Consider the following 16,724-nt stretch of genomic DNA (forward strand, 5'->3'; position numbering starts at 1 on the left):
TTCCTAGGAGGGGCACGGGAAGTTTGGTGGAGACAGCGGTGATGACCTTACTAAGGTGAGAAGCAGCACTAGTGAAACAGCAGTGGGAATAGTGTCCCTGCAGTGAGAGGGACACGTCACACAATTGCTGGTTTCCATGATTCCTTCTCTCCAGCAGAGGGAAGTGCGTGAGCTCTGAAAAAGATTCAGACTCCAGCTCTACCATTATTACCTATGATATAAATCTCTCTGAACCTCAGTTTCTCCACATTCACAATATGTGTAACAATGCTTCCCTTATTGGGCTGTTATGAGGATTAAAGGAGATAAAGATGAAAAGAACCCAGCTGTGGTAGACAGAATAAAGCAGCTCAAAGATCGCCAGTCTCTAATCCCTGAGAATCTGCAAATGTGTTACTTTACATGGCAAAAGAGATTTTGTGGATGTGGTTAATGTTATAGACCTTAAAATAGGGAGATTTTCCTGGATTACCTGTGGGACCCAATCCAATAACTTGAGCGCATAAAAGTAGAAGAGGAAGGCAGAAGAATCAGTCATAGAAATGTGGCAGAAGAATGGGAGGCAGAAGGGATACAACATAAGAAATATATAATGTACTTCTGTTCATTCTGAGGTATTTGGGGACTTACATGCAATACATGCAATGACCCAAAAGATGCTAAATGGGCTCCCCAGATAGCAGCCAGCAAGGAAGCAAGGACCTCAGTCCTACAGACAATGAATTCTGCCAACCACGTGAATGGACCTGGAAATGGATCCTCCCCAGGAAAGCAGAAGGGAAAGCAGTCCAGACAACACCTTGATTTTGGCCTCATGCAACCAGAAGCAGAGAAACCAGCTGAGCCCACTAGACTTCTGACCTACAGAACTAGGAGGTAATGAATGGGTGTTGCTTTTAAGCCCTTCAATTTGCATTCATTTGTTCCAGCAGTAACAGAGAATAAATACATTAGCATGGTGAGGTCTTTGTACATTGTAGGTACCCACTACATGTATGTTATCTGCCCTGAAAGATGAGAGTTAAGCAAGATACAAAGGGGCCTACCCAGGACCCCAAATATTGTATGTTTTCAAAGAAAAAAGCCTGCTATGATTTTTCAACCTAACCTAGAAGCTGGCTTTCTCTAGTGCTTTCTAGCTGCTACGATTATGGGCCCCCTGCATGAGCAGCCTCTAGCAGCCTTGGCAGGGGAGGATGAGGAGGACAAGGGGAAGGAAAAGGAGGGGAAGGGGATAGGGGAGGAAGAGGAAATGTTGTGCTTCTCCCTGATCTAGGCAAAGCGAGCCTGTGCATATCTGACAGCCAGAGGGAAAGTCGTACTGAATCAGACTGTTAGGATATCCCTTACCTGAAACCCTTACTCCTGAGACCTGGAGGCAGTTTTGTTTCTAATATTTGCCCCTAATTGAAGTGCAGGCTAGGAAGATTATTTATTGCTCTGGAGTCTTCATTCTGTTTTCCTAAGCCAAATCCATCTCTCCAATCACATGTCAATATCCTCCAGTGTCTTAACCACCCAAACTCAGTCCTTGCCCAAAGGATGCAGATCCTCATTGCTGCACTGCTTTATTTGATGACTGGGGTTCCTATGTTTTAATAACTGGGTCATGTTGAAATAACTCCCTAGGACACTGGGCCCTGAGCCAGGTGTCAGAAGTGTGGGTCACTCAGTGTTCAATCGCTCACAAAGTATACAGAAGATAAAGAGGATTAAGGGCTACCCACTGGGCACAGACATGTGCCTCTAACTTGAATCAAAATCGTAGACTCTTTGCCAATTCAAGGTGCTTCTTTAAAGCTCCAGACCAGAAACTGGTGATCCCTTGGAAAATAATTTTCCCTGCCTTGCTAGGAGACCCATCTCACTATCAGAAGACTGTAGTACAAGGAGTTACTATTGATTATGTGCTTAATGGGCACCAGGCACTGCTCTGTGTAAAAGTGTTAACTTCTTACATTTTCACAGCAATTTGAAGAGTTACTTTCTATTATTTTTATCAATTAGCTTTGTAAATGAGGAAACTAGGCCTGAGAAAAGTTAAGTAACTTGTCCCAGGTTAACTGGTAGTACATGGCTCGAGGTGTAACTCAAACGTTGGCTAAAGTGTTTCTGTGTAGTACATACTGATTTCTCTGAATGGATTAACACACACAGAGCCCTTAGGTCTCTATCAGGCACTGCACTAGACCCTGGAGACAAAAATATATCCAGGAACAATTCCATTTCCTCCTAGCTAATATGATAGAAGAGGAGAGAGTTATGTAGAAAGAGATATATATTGTCACATGTTATTAGCAGCATGAACAAAGTGTGCAGAAGAGGTCATTAGGCCCACATAGTGGTGGAGAGTTATAGGAGAGGGAAGTAGGCTTGAGAAAGGCTTCTTGGAAAAGGCAAAATCCAATCTTGCCCTTGAAGGATGAGCTGGCATTCTTTGGACTGAAGAGAGAAGAAAACTGGGGAAGAACATATGAAGTAGAGGGAACAGCATGATTGAAGCACAGAAAATTGGAAGTACAGTCTTGGCATGGAAAAGCCTAGTGTTGCTAGTATAAACTGCCTGACCATTGCCCAGAAGTTAGCTAGGATCACATTGGTCAGAAGTGCTAAAAATACAAAAATCTTCATTATAAGAAACAAACCAAAAAAAAAAAACACTCAGAGACACAGAGAGGTAATACTCATGTATTGCAACCAGCTTGGTGATTGATAAGCCAAAAATCAGAACTTAGTGATGCTAAGAACCTCTGACATGTTGGGTTAGTTCAACTGTTCAGTTCACAGATGTTTACTGAACACCCCTTTATGCTGGGTACTTTGTCAGACACCCCAGCCTTGAGAGGTTTTTTTACCCTTTCATTCATCCTTTTAACAACTACTTGTTGATTACTTAAGTTGTGCCAGGCAATGAGGATAGCAGTGAACCTGATTCATACAGTTTCTCCCCTTGTTGAGCTAACAGTCTAGGAAGGATTGGATTAAACAGGTAGGCAGCCACGGAAACCGACAATTGCAATATGATAAGGTAACTAACATGTACTAACATGACTATGTAGGGGAGGAAAACTTGTTCTTTCTTCCCTTCATTGGCTGATCTAATAATTAAATTGACATAAAATCAATAGGAGAAAAACAAATTTAATTTTGCGTATATGGGAGCCTATAAAAATATGGTACTCAAAGAAGTGATCAAAGCAGGCAGCATCTATACCTTTTAGACAAAGAAAAATAATTTGTGAACAACTGACAAGACAAAGGGGCCTAGGGGTAGTAAATTAGTGAAGAAGTAACAAGATTTGCTCATGCCACCATCTTGGTCCTAAATTCCCTATCTCTGGAAATGAAGATCTCTCTCTTCCTCTTGGCACAGAAAGGGTACGTTTCACATGGGAGATTTCTTTCATGCCTTCAGAGGGGAATAACGAGGGTCAGTGTCCTCCTTGCACTGGCTGTTTAAGTAACTTTAATTCAAAATAATCAATATGCCAAAAATGGCATATTTTGGGGTAGTATATTCTGCTCCCCTTCAACTAAAATACAGAGAAGGGGCACTTAACCTATACTGGCATTATCTTGGATTCTCATCTACTATGAGATTCTTTGACGTGGGTCCACTTACGAAGGTATATTTGACCCTGTACAAAGCATAAGCCATGTATAGTTAGGCATGTACACTTCAGAGCCAACTCTCAGGAGTATCAGGACACAATGCATGGTGCAACAAGGGGCAAAATATATCTGTTGAATGAAAAATAAGGAAGCAACTATCAATAAACATGTTTAAACAATATCACATCAATATGCACCATGTGGTAGGATGTAGATATAGTTTGGAGTGGAAAACAAAAGTAGTTGCATTGTTAAGATAGGAAGTGAAAGGAAGGGGAATTGGTCATGGATTGAGAAAGGAAGTTTGAGAATTTTTTCACTGGTCTTGGAGTCAGGTAAACTTCAGTGCAAATACAGTCCTCTCCCTGAGTTTGTGAGCAAGCTTCACTTTCCTCTTCTGTGAAGGGTCATGATAATGGTTGTTTTGGGGTTGTCAGTTTCTTCATCCATAAAGGGAAACTGTAACATCTTAGATGTAATAGAGTGAAAAGAAAAAGTAGAGACTAGAGGACAGGAAAAATAGACATAAACAAGAGAGACAGAAGCAAGTATGATCTGTGACCATGGACACATGTCACAGCATCCCTCCTTCCCTTTGTTTTTCCCAATGCTAAAAATGAATATCATTTCATTTCTCAATATTGTTTTCATCATGAATATTGTTTCAAGGCTGTAATGAAGATTAATTTAGGTAATAGTGGATTACCTCTGCTCAAAACATTCTAATATGCATTACTTCCTCACCTTCCACTCAATATAAGCCAGAAACCCAAATAAAAATGCTTGGAAACATAAAAAAAGGAAACACAAATATAAGGTGGTTAGATCCAGGAGAGAAAAGGCTAAGGTTATCTCAGAAGGTAATCAAACCTAGGCAGGCTGCTTTGGATTCTCTCCTAGAACAGGCCTCCTCTGAACCACCATGCAAACACATCCCAGCTAGATTCCCAAGAGCAGAGTTGCTCTTCTGTATCTGACTTAAGCCTGTTCTATTTCCTGCACAAAGCCACCTTAAGCACAGGGCCTCAGTAGCTCCCAGTATAAAACAGAGCATCCCTCACTCTCCTAAAGATTGGGGACAATCCTTCTTCAGCTTTAGGGGGGTTGGTTGGTCTCAGGGACAGCTGACAGCCTTATTTAGCCAACCAGCTGCTCTGTGATACACAATGTCCCGAATGCTCAGAGTCTGGTGGACGGTTCTTTTGTATCCATATAAGCAGCAGTTGGAGGAGAATCCATCAGTCCCTTTGGTAGCCTCAGGGTGTCAAGGCTGCCATTCAGATTATTACCACCATAATTATTAACCATTGTTTTAGTGAGATATCTGCCAGGCAATTGTTTTTCTTTTTTCAATCATTAAAAAACAATCACGTTTCACTGGAGCAATGCTTGCCTCAAGTCACATAAGTACATTTATTAAACCCCTTCCGTTTTCCGCTTGCCTAGTTCAATGATAAGTCTTGGAAGAGGGAATATTTAAAACACTCTGATTTTAAAGAATTGATAACACTGTGGGGAAGAAGTTTACACACACACACACACACACACACACACACAGTAGAAAAAAGTTACATAGTACATAATGATCTGCTACAGCCTGTCAGAATGGCAATTTCATTCCCCGGATTTTATTATGATGGGGACAGGGTGCAATGGATAAAGACCATCAGTAGAGGATTTGGAGAAATGGGAGATAGTGGTAGGAACTGCTTCCTCTACCTGCGGGGTAAGAGAAAAAGAACCAGAGGAGCTGACAGGACATACGCCCCCGTCAGAGTAGCCACCAGAGCCTGACTTTTTGACAAGATAGTTCATCATTTAGAATAAATATTAAAGGTAGTTTTAAAAGGGCTTTTGCTTCAGGATGAATGATGTGGCCTGTGCTATTCAGTGGAATATTCAAAGGCCTTGTGCATTTTGTAGCTTGGAGACACTTTTGGAACTAATTTTCCAAGCTTGCTAAACCCGAGCAGCGCCGAGGGCTGCCCAGGGCGCGCACACTAACCGGGCTCATGAGGTTCCTGGCAGGGGTCTTGCATATTTCCGCCAACGTTTGCGGCTCTGCCAGATTGCCCCTGGAGTTTCAGCGTTAATCACATCTCAAAATATTTATCACCACGCGCGGAACTAGTTAGAGCAATCCTGTTCAAATGATGAAAACACTAACGAACGTGACGAGAAACTCACGAGAACCGCAGCAGATACAGAAGCAGATGGGGGCCGGTGAACCGAGGGGAGCGCGGGACCCCCAGAGGGGCGAGTGAAAGCTCCCTACGGACAGGCGCCCGGCCACTGCCTTGCCCTTGGCGGGGCCAGCTTGGACGCTGACGGCGCGGGAAGTGCGGAGACGCCCCCGCGCGGTGTGGGCTTCAGGGGCAGGCGGCGGAGTTTCGGGGTAAATGGGCAGAGGTGAGAGGCCACGAGCGTCAGGGTGGACGCGCGCGGCGAGCGTCGGGCCCTGGAGAGGAGAGCGATCAGGAGCGCCGGCGGGGCAGAGGCTTCGCGGCCGGGGTGAGCAGCGCTGGCGGCGCTCCCGAAGCATGAGAGTGGGCATGAAAGCGGGCGAGGACAAGGAGAGGGAGGGCAGTGGGGCCCAGGGCGGAGCGAGAGGCACGACAGGAGCCGCGGGGCGGCGCGGGCGCGGAGAGGTCCCCGGTGAGCGTGGGAACACAGGCGCAGCCGCGCGGAGCGAGCAGGGGCGCGGACTGCGGGGGTGGCAGGGCGCGATTGGGACGCGATCGAGAGGTCCGGCGCGCGCCGCGGCCCGGCAGTGGGTCGGGGTTCCGCGGGAACCGAGCGGCGGAGCGCGGGCTCGAGCCGGCTGGCTCCGAGGGCGCCGCGTCAACAGCTGCGCGGGCGGGGCGGGGGCGGGGGGGAGTGCGCGTGCGCGGCTCGTGCGGTCGGGGGAGCGGGTGTAGGGCTGCGGGAGCGCGCGTGCGCGCGGCCACCAGCCTGGGCGGCTGGTCCTGCCCGTGACGAAAGGCGGCGGCCGGTCCTGTCTGTGACGGCGGCGGCGGTTGCTCCAGACACCTGCGGCGGCGGCGGCGGCGGCGACCCCGCGGCGGGCGCGGAGATGTGGCCCCTGGTTGTGGCGCTGCTGCTGGGTTCGGCGTGCTGCGGTGAGTGGCCCTCAGTCCCGGGCTCTGCGGCTCGAGTCTCGCCGCCCCCGCGGCGCCTCCGCGGGCGTGTGCCCTGCTCCCTGGCTGGCCCCGTGGCGCCCTGGGGAGGGTTTCCGGGGCGCGGGACGCGCGGGCCCTGCACGCCCGGGTGCGAATGTGGGAGGGCCCGTGGGTGATCGGCGCCCCTTTCTTTTCTTCCCTCCCCTCTTCTTCCCCTGGGTGAGAGCGGGTCTCGGCTTCCCCCGTTCTCCCCCTCCAGAGGCACCAACCGAGGAAGACTCCGAACCGTGCATCTCGCGCAGAAATTAACTGGAGAGAGAGAGGGCGCGTTCGGAGGCGAGCGGGCGGCAGCTTTAGGGTGCCCCCTCTTTCGCACCCCTCTCTCTCCTCAGAGCTTAAACGCATTTGGGGATGAAGGGGAGGGAGAGTGAGAGGGCCCGGGCCTTTTTCGATGGAAGTGCGTATTTTGGCGAAGTCTGCAAGACTGGGTTTCTCCTGCTTGCCCTCCCACTTGAACAGAGGAGTTAAGGGAACGTAAAGGACACAATTAAGTTTCACTTCCAACACAGCATTTAATCAGAAGTCTTCCGGTGGCTTTTTTTTAAACCCTAGAAATAAGCTTCCTGGAAATTCTCACCATACCCACGTCCCATCAACCACTTTAATACAGTCCAAATTGCACGTTCAAGTGTTTTCACCTTATCTCCCGGAACGGGTTTAAAAGTAATCCAAATTTCGCTTGAAATACGAAGGCAGTAACCTCTAGTCAAAACACCCTTGGAGCAGAGTGGGATTTGGTGTCTTTCATCGCTAAAGGCGTTTTGGCCCCCCAGGCCTTTGGAATCCATTTCGCTTTTTAAAAATGTGTGCTTCCTCCGTAAATTCTGAGGAAGGAATAGGAATTTTCATGGCTCTGCAATGCCAGTCACACTTAATATCTATACAGCCTTCTGTGAACTTTTTGTAAGATTCATAATTGAGTTGAGTAATACTGAAAGCAGTTGGCTCATTGAATTCTAGAATGCTACGTTAGATTGAAAACTATTAACCTCACTGCCTTTTGTGACTTCATTTCCAAGATGTCTTTAAGTCCCTGCTTACCACTTTCTCCCCTCTCTGAAACATCCTAGGATGTGGGACCTGGTAATATTAATTCTGTTATCTAATTCTTATATTAGATAAGTTAATGTTTCCTGTCATTACTAATGGCTTGTCGTCATTACTATCGTTATAGCTAAAATAATACTGCTTTCAGAAACCTGTTATATGATTAGAAAATCTTTAGATTAAAGCAGATTATAAATTTGTCATCAAATATCACTAATTCGGACTGTTGGCACCAAAGCTAGACTGAAGAGTTAAACATATAAATCATGTACTGTTTTAAAAATGGGTCCTGTTTTCAAGTAGAATAGAAAGAACTGTTAGAATGGTACTTGTGGGGGTACAAATTCTGTTAGGCCTTCTTTAGTCATGGTTAAGATCACATATAATTAGCACTCAATTTACATACAACATTAATGTGTTCAAGTCCCTACAAAGTCATAGACCACAATTTATGGTATTGTATTGTACTTGTTAATAATCTGAAAAAAACAAAATAGTGGCATTTTGCATTTGAGTTTTGTTAAATGTTGAATATAGAACAGGAAGTGATAGTGTTTGTCAGAAAATACAGTGAATTTTTGTCCGTGTGATTTATAATGTAGTTTTAAAAGGATGTATATGAAAAGGTGTTAATAGTCTCAGAACACAGATAGTTATAAACCGAAGTATTTGGGAGACTGAATTAAAATTGAGGATGAGTCAGGAAGTCATGGATTTGTACATTTATTTGTACTTAAGTTTGATTTTGCTTTGTTTCATTTATAAATGACTACAAAGACCATTTCCTGGTAGTCACTACAGTTTCAGTTGATGTTTAAAGTAAAATAAATGTTCAAAAATGCTGACTCCATCTAATTACAGGCAAACTGCAATGCCTTGTATTGGTTTACAAGATGCAGAATGAATTACTATGCTCCTTTCCCCCACCTACCACATATGACCAATTTTATACTTTGTTTAAAAGCACTTAAACAGTTTCAGTGGGATTCACTAACTAGTAAATAAAAACCCCTTACTCAAATAATGATGTGAACTGTATTTTCAGAGGTTCCATGATTTTTCATTGTTCAAAGTGAGTTTTAAAATCAAGGGTACACATGAGTAAAAAACATTTTTATTGTCTAAGCCTAGTAGTAATTTGGCTTGCTTAACTGGAAATGTGTTCTTTTCTCCTAAAGAACATATTACTTTTAAACACTAGTTGCCATTTTAAGGAAGTAAAGGCCTATTTAAAAGTACTTATTTATAGGGCCACCCCAGCAGTCTAGAGGCAGTGTGTTAGAGCATTACACTAAATGCCTGCCATTAGGACACTTGCTCATGCTGTCATCTCTATTTTGGCAGATATTTTATCTTTGCCAATGAGTTGTTAATGTAGATTTGAGAGGCCAGGTTCTAAAGAAGAAAAATAGGTGTTTTTTGCAAAATTAATAACTTTTAAGTCCAAAATTATCACTCACATTATTAAAACTAAGTTTGCATTCCTTAGCGTTTATTCAACTATGGCTAGTAAAGACATTGTTTTTTAATACATTAATGTTCTTTATGTGATATAATTTTCACTTAACTATTTTAACCATCCTTCAGGTTTTTGCTGTCATGGTTCTTTATACAAGATAAAAATTTCTATATTTTTGCATCTTGTGTCTCAGCCTACTATAATGTACTCTTGGGTTATCATAAACTACTTTCATTTTGTATACTAGTACAGATACTTCTTCTGACAGAAAAAGAATAAGAGTGTAGGGTCAATTTTGCCAAATTCATTGTAGTACTAAAGTAAGAAATATAAAGCATCCCAGAAATTTGATTCTGATAAACTTAGACTAACACAGTAGAACCTGGATTTTCCCTCTGTGTGTTTACATGGAGTTGAAACAGGAATTAGAAGGTAACAACCTCCTCTGAAAATGTCATTCCATATCCACTGAGCAGTTGTGTAAGGCTCAGAATCTGGTCAACCCCAGAATTTGAGGTTTAGATTAAGAGAATAAATGGGAGTATTTTAATACATGTCACATATACAGGTTAAAAGTCAAGGCAAGGGATTTGACAAGCACAGGACCTATCAAAAATGTTTTTTCTGTTCCAAGCACCTATGAGCCCATGCTATGCTCCAAGCACTTTGCAGGGCCCTCTTGGTCATACAGAAAAATTTCAGGATGCCTCTTAATAGCTTAAAACATAATTTATAGAAGTAGAAATTTTTTGTTTTTATCCCTCACTGATACTTAATAAATTTTAAGTGAAGTGCTTGATAAGGCCATAATTCTGGGTATTACTGACTTTAAACAGTCATGCCCCCCGTAATTCTCGGTTCACCACTTCCATTCTTATAAGGCCACTTTAAAATCTAGTAGGGTAGTACTCTGCATCAAAAGTAAATACTTTGTGGACATCGTCACTATACCCCATACCTTATTTAGTCTATTAACAAGAGATATGACTAAATCCTTTTTGACCCTAATTCTAACCCACCTCAATTTGAGATGCCAGTTCTTCACACCAGGAGCTAGGTCTGATGGCAAAACCTGGCAGGACTCATTTCCAGCAGGTATCTTTATTCTGAGGTTAGCTTCATTTACCTTAGTGACTGCTGTGGCTTCTTACCCAATTCCTGAACATCTGTTCCAAGCACATAATTAACTTCCTACTCTACTGCAAAAAATAGTGATGTGTGGTGTGGACTCTCTCAACTTCCCTCCCACCATTGCTAAACTTGTCTCTAATATCTTAGGCAACCTTCATCTCATTTTCCTCTCTTACCCAGTTTCAAAAGTGTACTCATTCACCTTTCAGAGGAAAGGACCACCTATCTATGGCTCTTGGACTTCTACCGTCTTGGAGAACTGCCCAGTCAGCTTACTTTTTCAGTCCTGTACTTAGATCTTTCCCTCTCCACTGGTTCTTTCACCTTAGCTTGCAGACATACTCAGGTTTTACCCTATTAAAACAAAAACAAGAATCCAGAAGCTTTGGCCTTCTCCCTATTTCACACTCCATTTCTATCACTGCCTTCTCTTTCTTTCTTCTTACACTGCCAAGAAAGAATCTCTGCTTCTTCTTTCTTCCCTCCCATTCACTTCTCACATGCAATCTGGCTTCTGATCCCGCTAGTCTGTTGACTTTGCAGGAGATACAGAAGCTAAAGAAGTAATTTTCAGTCTATAGGCTGTTTTTTACTTATGTCACTTAACATCTGTTTTGTCTGTAATAAGCTTCCTTGGTGTCTTCAGTGGTGTTCTTGGCTGTTTCACTCCTCTCACTTCTTTTTCTCACTTCCTTGGTTGTTCCTCTTTAACTGTTTTTTCCATAAATATTGGTGTTCCCCATCATTTTATTCTCCAGAACCTGATCTATTTGCTTTGCAGGAACTCTGGCATACCTTGATTATCCTCATGCTTTCAGTTACCAGCTTTATTCTTAGTAATCCTCAAGTCTTTGTAGCTTGATTCTTTCTTCTTAAATCCAGATGTCTTTCCATTTTATTATATCACAGGTCCTTTACTACTCAGCCTATTAAATATTGAAGAATATTCCCCCCCTAAATCTCCTAAATCTCTTTTCTGTATAGTTAATCCGCAATCTAACTAGTTACACATACTTTATAGAAATGTGTGTATGGAATTAACAATTTCAGTCCTTCCTCCTTCTCCTTCACTTCCCACATCTGACTTATGGTAATTTTACTTTTTTGTTTTTTTTACTATATTTTGGCCTTCTCTGCAGTTTTCAGTCACTGGAACTATTGCAGTGATCTCTTAATGTGTCTCCTTTTCTCATCTACTTTGCTGCCCTCAATTCACCTTTCATAACTGCTGTATTTTTTTTTAATGTTAAGTAAATCTGTTTCACTGTTGCTTATGTCATTGAGTCCAAACTCTCAGAAGGATATTAAAGGAAAAGCCTTCACATTGTTTCTTAACCATCTTTTCCATCCTCTTTCCAGAGCTCACCTGAACGACCTTCTGCTTCCAGTTGTTTACTTCTTCTGCACATGTTATGCACTCTGCCGGGAAAGCCCTTCCTTTTCTATAACATTCCTACTCATCCTTTAAGACCCAGTTTAAACATCACCCTTTAGAAATAGCATTCTTGGACACATTAGTGTAATTTTCAAGAAACTCTTCCACCCAATCGGCAACTGACTTGATTGAGATTTTCCATTAAAATATGTAGCTTCACGATTCTATAATCAGGTCTATAGAAGTGAAAAGCAGTGAAGGATTCTCTTAAAATACTGAAGAAGACTAAATCCTCTTTGATGGATTTTTAGATTTTATGTTGTTGGGACTTATACTTTAAATTTTTTACATTCGTAAGGAATGTATTGAATCCTATTTGCTGGACCCTGGATTAGATCTGTAGGATACCAAATTAAGACATTATCCCTGCTTTTCTACCTTTGAACCTAATAGATTAGTTAAATTAAAAAAGTAATTATAAGAGTCCATAGTTAGTACAATGACAACACTTGAATAGGGGGCAGCAGGAGTAGTAAGGACAGGATGAACATGGTAGGGGTAAGGAAGGGTAATAGGATTGAACATCTCCACATGTTTTAGCTGGAAGAGCCAAAGTTAGCAAATTATAGTGGCCTTTTATTGAGCATTTGCATGTATGTGAAAGGCACTGCAATAAGAATTTGGTGTTCATTATTTCAAATCTTAACAAAATCTTTATTAGGTGTACACTATCACTATTCACATTTTATAGATGAGGAAACTGAGGTACAGAGGTTACGTAACTTTCTTAAGGTTATACAAATAGGAGACGCTAAGTCTTGAGCCAAGGTCTGATTCCAAAGTGTATGCTCTTATCTGTGTGCCCAGTGAAAGGCATGGGCCTCTTTGGGCTGGGGAACACATGTGCAAAAGCATAGAGATGAAAGTACATTTGCGTATTCATGAAATTTCAAGGTCATTATTATGATTGGAGCATAGTTTGGAAATGAGGGAACACAGGAGGTGGCACTGGACAAGATCTTGAAGGACCTAGTTTGTATTCCATGCTAATGCATTTAGAATTGAGTCTGTAAAAGGGGGAGGATGTTGCTGAGGTATATTAGGTAAAAGAGTGCACATTTGCATTTAGGACAGTTATTTTGGGAACTGGAAAATACATTGGGGCTGGGATGGGGAAATATTGAGGCTGGAGGCAGAGAACTGGTTAGGAGGATATGGTAGTAGTTCAAGGGAGAAAGGATGAATGTTTAATCCACTTATGCAACAGGCAATGAACTTAGGGACTATTCAATAGGTTGAGCCTACAAAAATTTTCCATGGCTGAGGAGAGGAGGAATTCAGGATGAGTCTTAGGTTCAGATCTGGTTCACTGGTAGATAATAGAAAATACTTCATGGAGGTGAGGATTTGGGAGCACGGTAGGAAGAGGGTAAATGAGATTTTGTACATGCTGACTTTGAAGTAACTGTAGTATCCCCAAGTGAAAATTCATCACTGACAGTTGGCTTTCCAAGGTCAGCAGTTAAGAAGAACGATGTGGCCTAGTTAAATAAAAAGTTCATAGGTAGTTAAAACTGTGGAGTAAGGGAGAATACTGGGCTGGGGGGTGGGCAGATGGAGGTAGTGCTAAATAGGAAGCCCTTAGGAATGCTCGAATTTATTGTGAGTCAAGAAGTAGATTTAAATGAAGAAAGAAAGCTGCAATGGGGTGGACAGAGCAATAGGAGGAAATTCAGAATAAAAAGATAGAAACCAAAGGACAAGAACAAGAAAGGGGCTGCCCACTGGCTCCATAACTGTAGAGAAGTCAAGATAGAAAGTGAACTATGCACATTAAAATTTTCACAAGGAATTATTGTTGACTCTGGCAAGAGCCATTGAAAAAGGAGAGGCAAACGCCAGGTAGTAGAGGTTTAAAAAGTGAATAGGAGATGAAGAAAAGCATTGAGATTATTTTAGGATACTAGGGAAGAGAGAGACAAGTATGAGGGATTTTTAAAAGTTGGCCAATATTCAAGCATTTTTTAAATGTTAAAAAAAATATGTAAATGGAAAAGGGGGGTCTAGGAGGCTGATAATCAACCAGGAAAGTCTTTGAGAAGATTGTTGGATGTGAAGGCACAAATGGAAAATAGCTCTCAGGTGAAGGGATCAGTTCTGAAGAGGAGGAAGTGGATTGTGGGGATCGCAGGTAAGTTTGTAGGTGGGGAGTATTGGAAGCTTCTGGCTTCTCATTTGAAGGACTCAATTTGAATTAAGTCGGGAGAAAGGGTTCCTTTGGAGCATATAGGATAAGTTCTTGCCTAAGAAGAGTGATTTAAGATTTGTTGCAAAGCAGAGATATTTTGATGTGGAACGAGTTAAAAGATAAAAGACTGAAGACCCAGATGGTTGGGGACTATGACAATCTTCTTTACCCCAGGGCCTATGCAAATTTTCTTAGAAATCTGCAAGACTGATAACTCTCTTGCCCACCATAGCACTTTGTTCATACAGGAAGATAAACATTTATGACCTTGTGCTACAGAAAGTATGAATCATTATCCCAAGTGAGAATTGGAAGCTTCTGAAAGATAATTCCTACATTTTTTTAACCATTGTATCCCCACATCCTATCACAATGTTTCAGATCAGGTAATTCTCAATAGATGTTGCATTTTTAAATTTATGAGCTAGAATTGTGTGCTGTGACCACCAGGTATTGAACCCACTCCTCAACTACATAGTAGCTCTTTTTAAGACAGTGGTGTGATAGATTGGGCTAGTGGTCTATATTCACTGAGGTTATAAGGTCCAATGTTTTTGGCATTTGATATAAAATAACTTCATATTTCATTTGGTAATTTATATATAACTCTGGCATCACAAATAGTTATATATTCCTGTCTGATTTAGACTGCTGTAGTAATATCATAATTATTCAGATTTTTCTTATTTATGTTAATTACATATGTCCCTTTATTTGCTCTCTGTGTTTTAAATATTTCCTTCACTTTGCTGTTTCATCTAAAGGCAATAAGCAAAACAGAAAAAACTCAAATCAGATAATTTTATTACTTAATGTTTCTTAATAAATGTTTTTAGAGGATGAAGTTGTTAACTGCTGGTGGTGTGACATTTTGGACTATAGTTATACATTAATTATTAGTACAGGGTTATGGTTTGCCAGGCCAGTTTTACTTGAAGTTTTATTGACAGCATTTATTCTACTTAACTTGCTTCGGCTGTGACATTTTTTTTTATTACAACAAATAATGCGGTGCAATTAAAGCTTTCTGTACATTTAGAAAACTGATTCTCAAACATAAGTTATGGAATTGTTGAGTGTTTGTTGACTACTTTTTGCTTAACTCTGAGCCTTCTAATAAAGCTTACCAAGATAACTGAGCTCTCCACTTGCATCTGTTATTGAAAGGTAATTTTTAGAAAGTAAATCTTGACTCAAATATAAAATGAACATGTGTCAAAGATTTTATTTCATGTATTAATTAATAAGCAAACCAGCAACATAATAAAACCATCTTAGTTTTAAAACAAAAAAGGATAGACACATTTTATAGGCATAGGCACCCATGAATGCTGAAATGAATTTTTAAATAGACACAAAACTGGTCAATATCCTCAGGGCAATAACGTGTAACTTTTAAAAATCCTCTCTTCCACCAGGTGGAAATCAATTGCAGAACAAACTTTGTCTCTCTATGGACATTAATTATTTGTATTACCATTAGTTTTCTAAACTTAATTGTAAAATAACATAATCAAATACAGCAAAAGGCACAGACCCCTACAGAACTGGTATTCCCAAAGTATCTCTCAGACAATGCCCAGCACTCCATTAAAAGGACACCCAGTAATAATCTTGTCCATTTGAAAATCATTCACCTATCTTCCGACTTTACTTTCTTTCTAATTCTAACATCATCGCCCCTTTCTTCTCTCCTTATTGTACACTGTATTCTTCCCTTAAATGCTGCTTTCTCATGGGAAATAATTTACAACCCCAAGGTTTTGAAGTATGCATTTGGAAGTCCAGATTTTCCTGGGGATTTCTAATATTTGGATGGCAAGAAATGTAGGAAACTGGGAAGACATGAGCTGTGGATGCCCACAAGGTTGGTTTAGATTGCAAATTCCAAACGTAACAGTTTGGACCTACAAGTCAGAGAAGGTCCCAGTCATTACATTAAAATGCCATATTGCCTAGTTTGATGGTATCACCCTACATATTTATAGCATGGTATTGTTAGAGAGCACTTGTCCATGTATTTTCTCCTTTGATGTTCACTGCAATTCTGTGAAATAGCCCGGTGTTCATTTTTGATCCTCTTACTCACAGAGAGTAAACTGAGGAATAGCTGAGGTCAGTGAATTACTTAAGGTTGCATACTGAAAAGTGACAGAGTTAGGATTTGCACATTCATTAGGCTTTCTGAACATTTCTAGTCCATATCCAGTTCACATGCCACTATACATCCATGCATTCAGTTCAATGGGGATTTATTGAATAATAGGTATGTTCCTAGAATAACATCCTGTGTCCCTGATTTCTTTTCCCAGTTTATATAGAAAGAAGAAATCTTAGGGATGAACTATTGAAGTTGTATTTTATTTATATTTGTTAGTGTTTGTTTTGTTTTTTGAAAGAAAAGCCAACTAACTACTTAGATATGATAATTGATAAGTGGCTGAATAGGAAGACAACTGCAATTTCTCCACATCTTATACCTTGCACATAAAAAATGAGCAGTTGCATTTACTTTCCCAATCACTCTTTCATAAGGCAACAACTTGTAGTTTATCCTACTGAGATGAATTGATAGAATGCAGTAGTCCCCCATTACTCACAGGGGGTACTTTCCAAGACCCCCAGTAGAAGCCTGAAACCCCAGATAATGCCAAGCCCCATATAAACTATGTT

At 41.3% G+C, this 16,724-nt stretch overlaps 1 protein-coding gene across 4 annotated transcripts in view; it reads left to right on the top strand.

The window, feature by feature from the left end:
- Positions 1 to 5,690: 5,690 nt before the first annotated feature.
- The window catches only part of CD47 (CD47 molecule), a 43,445-nt gene continuing 32,411 nt past the window's right edge, over positions 5,691 to 16,724 (top strand). Inside the window, exon 1 of one of the 4 annotated variants that reach the window (XM_017672169.3) lies at positions 5,691 to 6,123. In XM_017672169.3, coding sequence (XP_017527658.2) covers positions 6,012 to 6,123 — 112 coding nt within the window. In that variant the 5' untranslated portion in view covers positions 5,691 to 6,011. Of the gene's footprint in view, positions 6,124 to 6,271; positions 6,732 to 16,724 lie in introns of those variants that run through there. The other 3 variants (XM_017672170.3, XM_017672171.3, XM_017672172.3) reach the window with 3 other exon arrangements.

Source organism: Manis javanica, chromosome 3, assembly GCF_040802235.1.
Source record: "Manis javanica isolate MJ-LG chromosome 3, MJ_LKY, whole genome shotgun sequence".
Taxonomy (NCBI): Eukaryota; Metazoa; Chordata; class Mammalia; order Pholidota; family Manidae; genus Manis; species Manis javanica.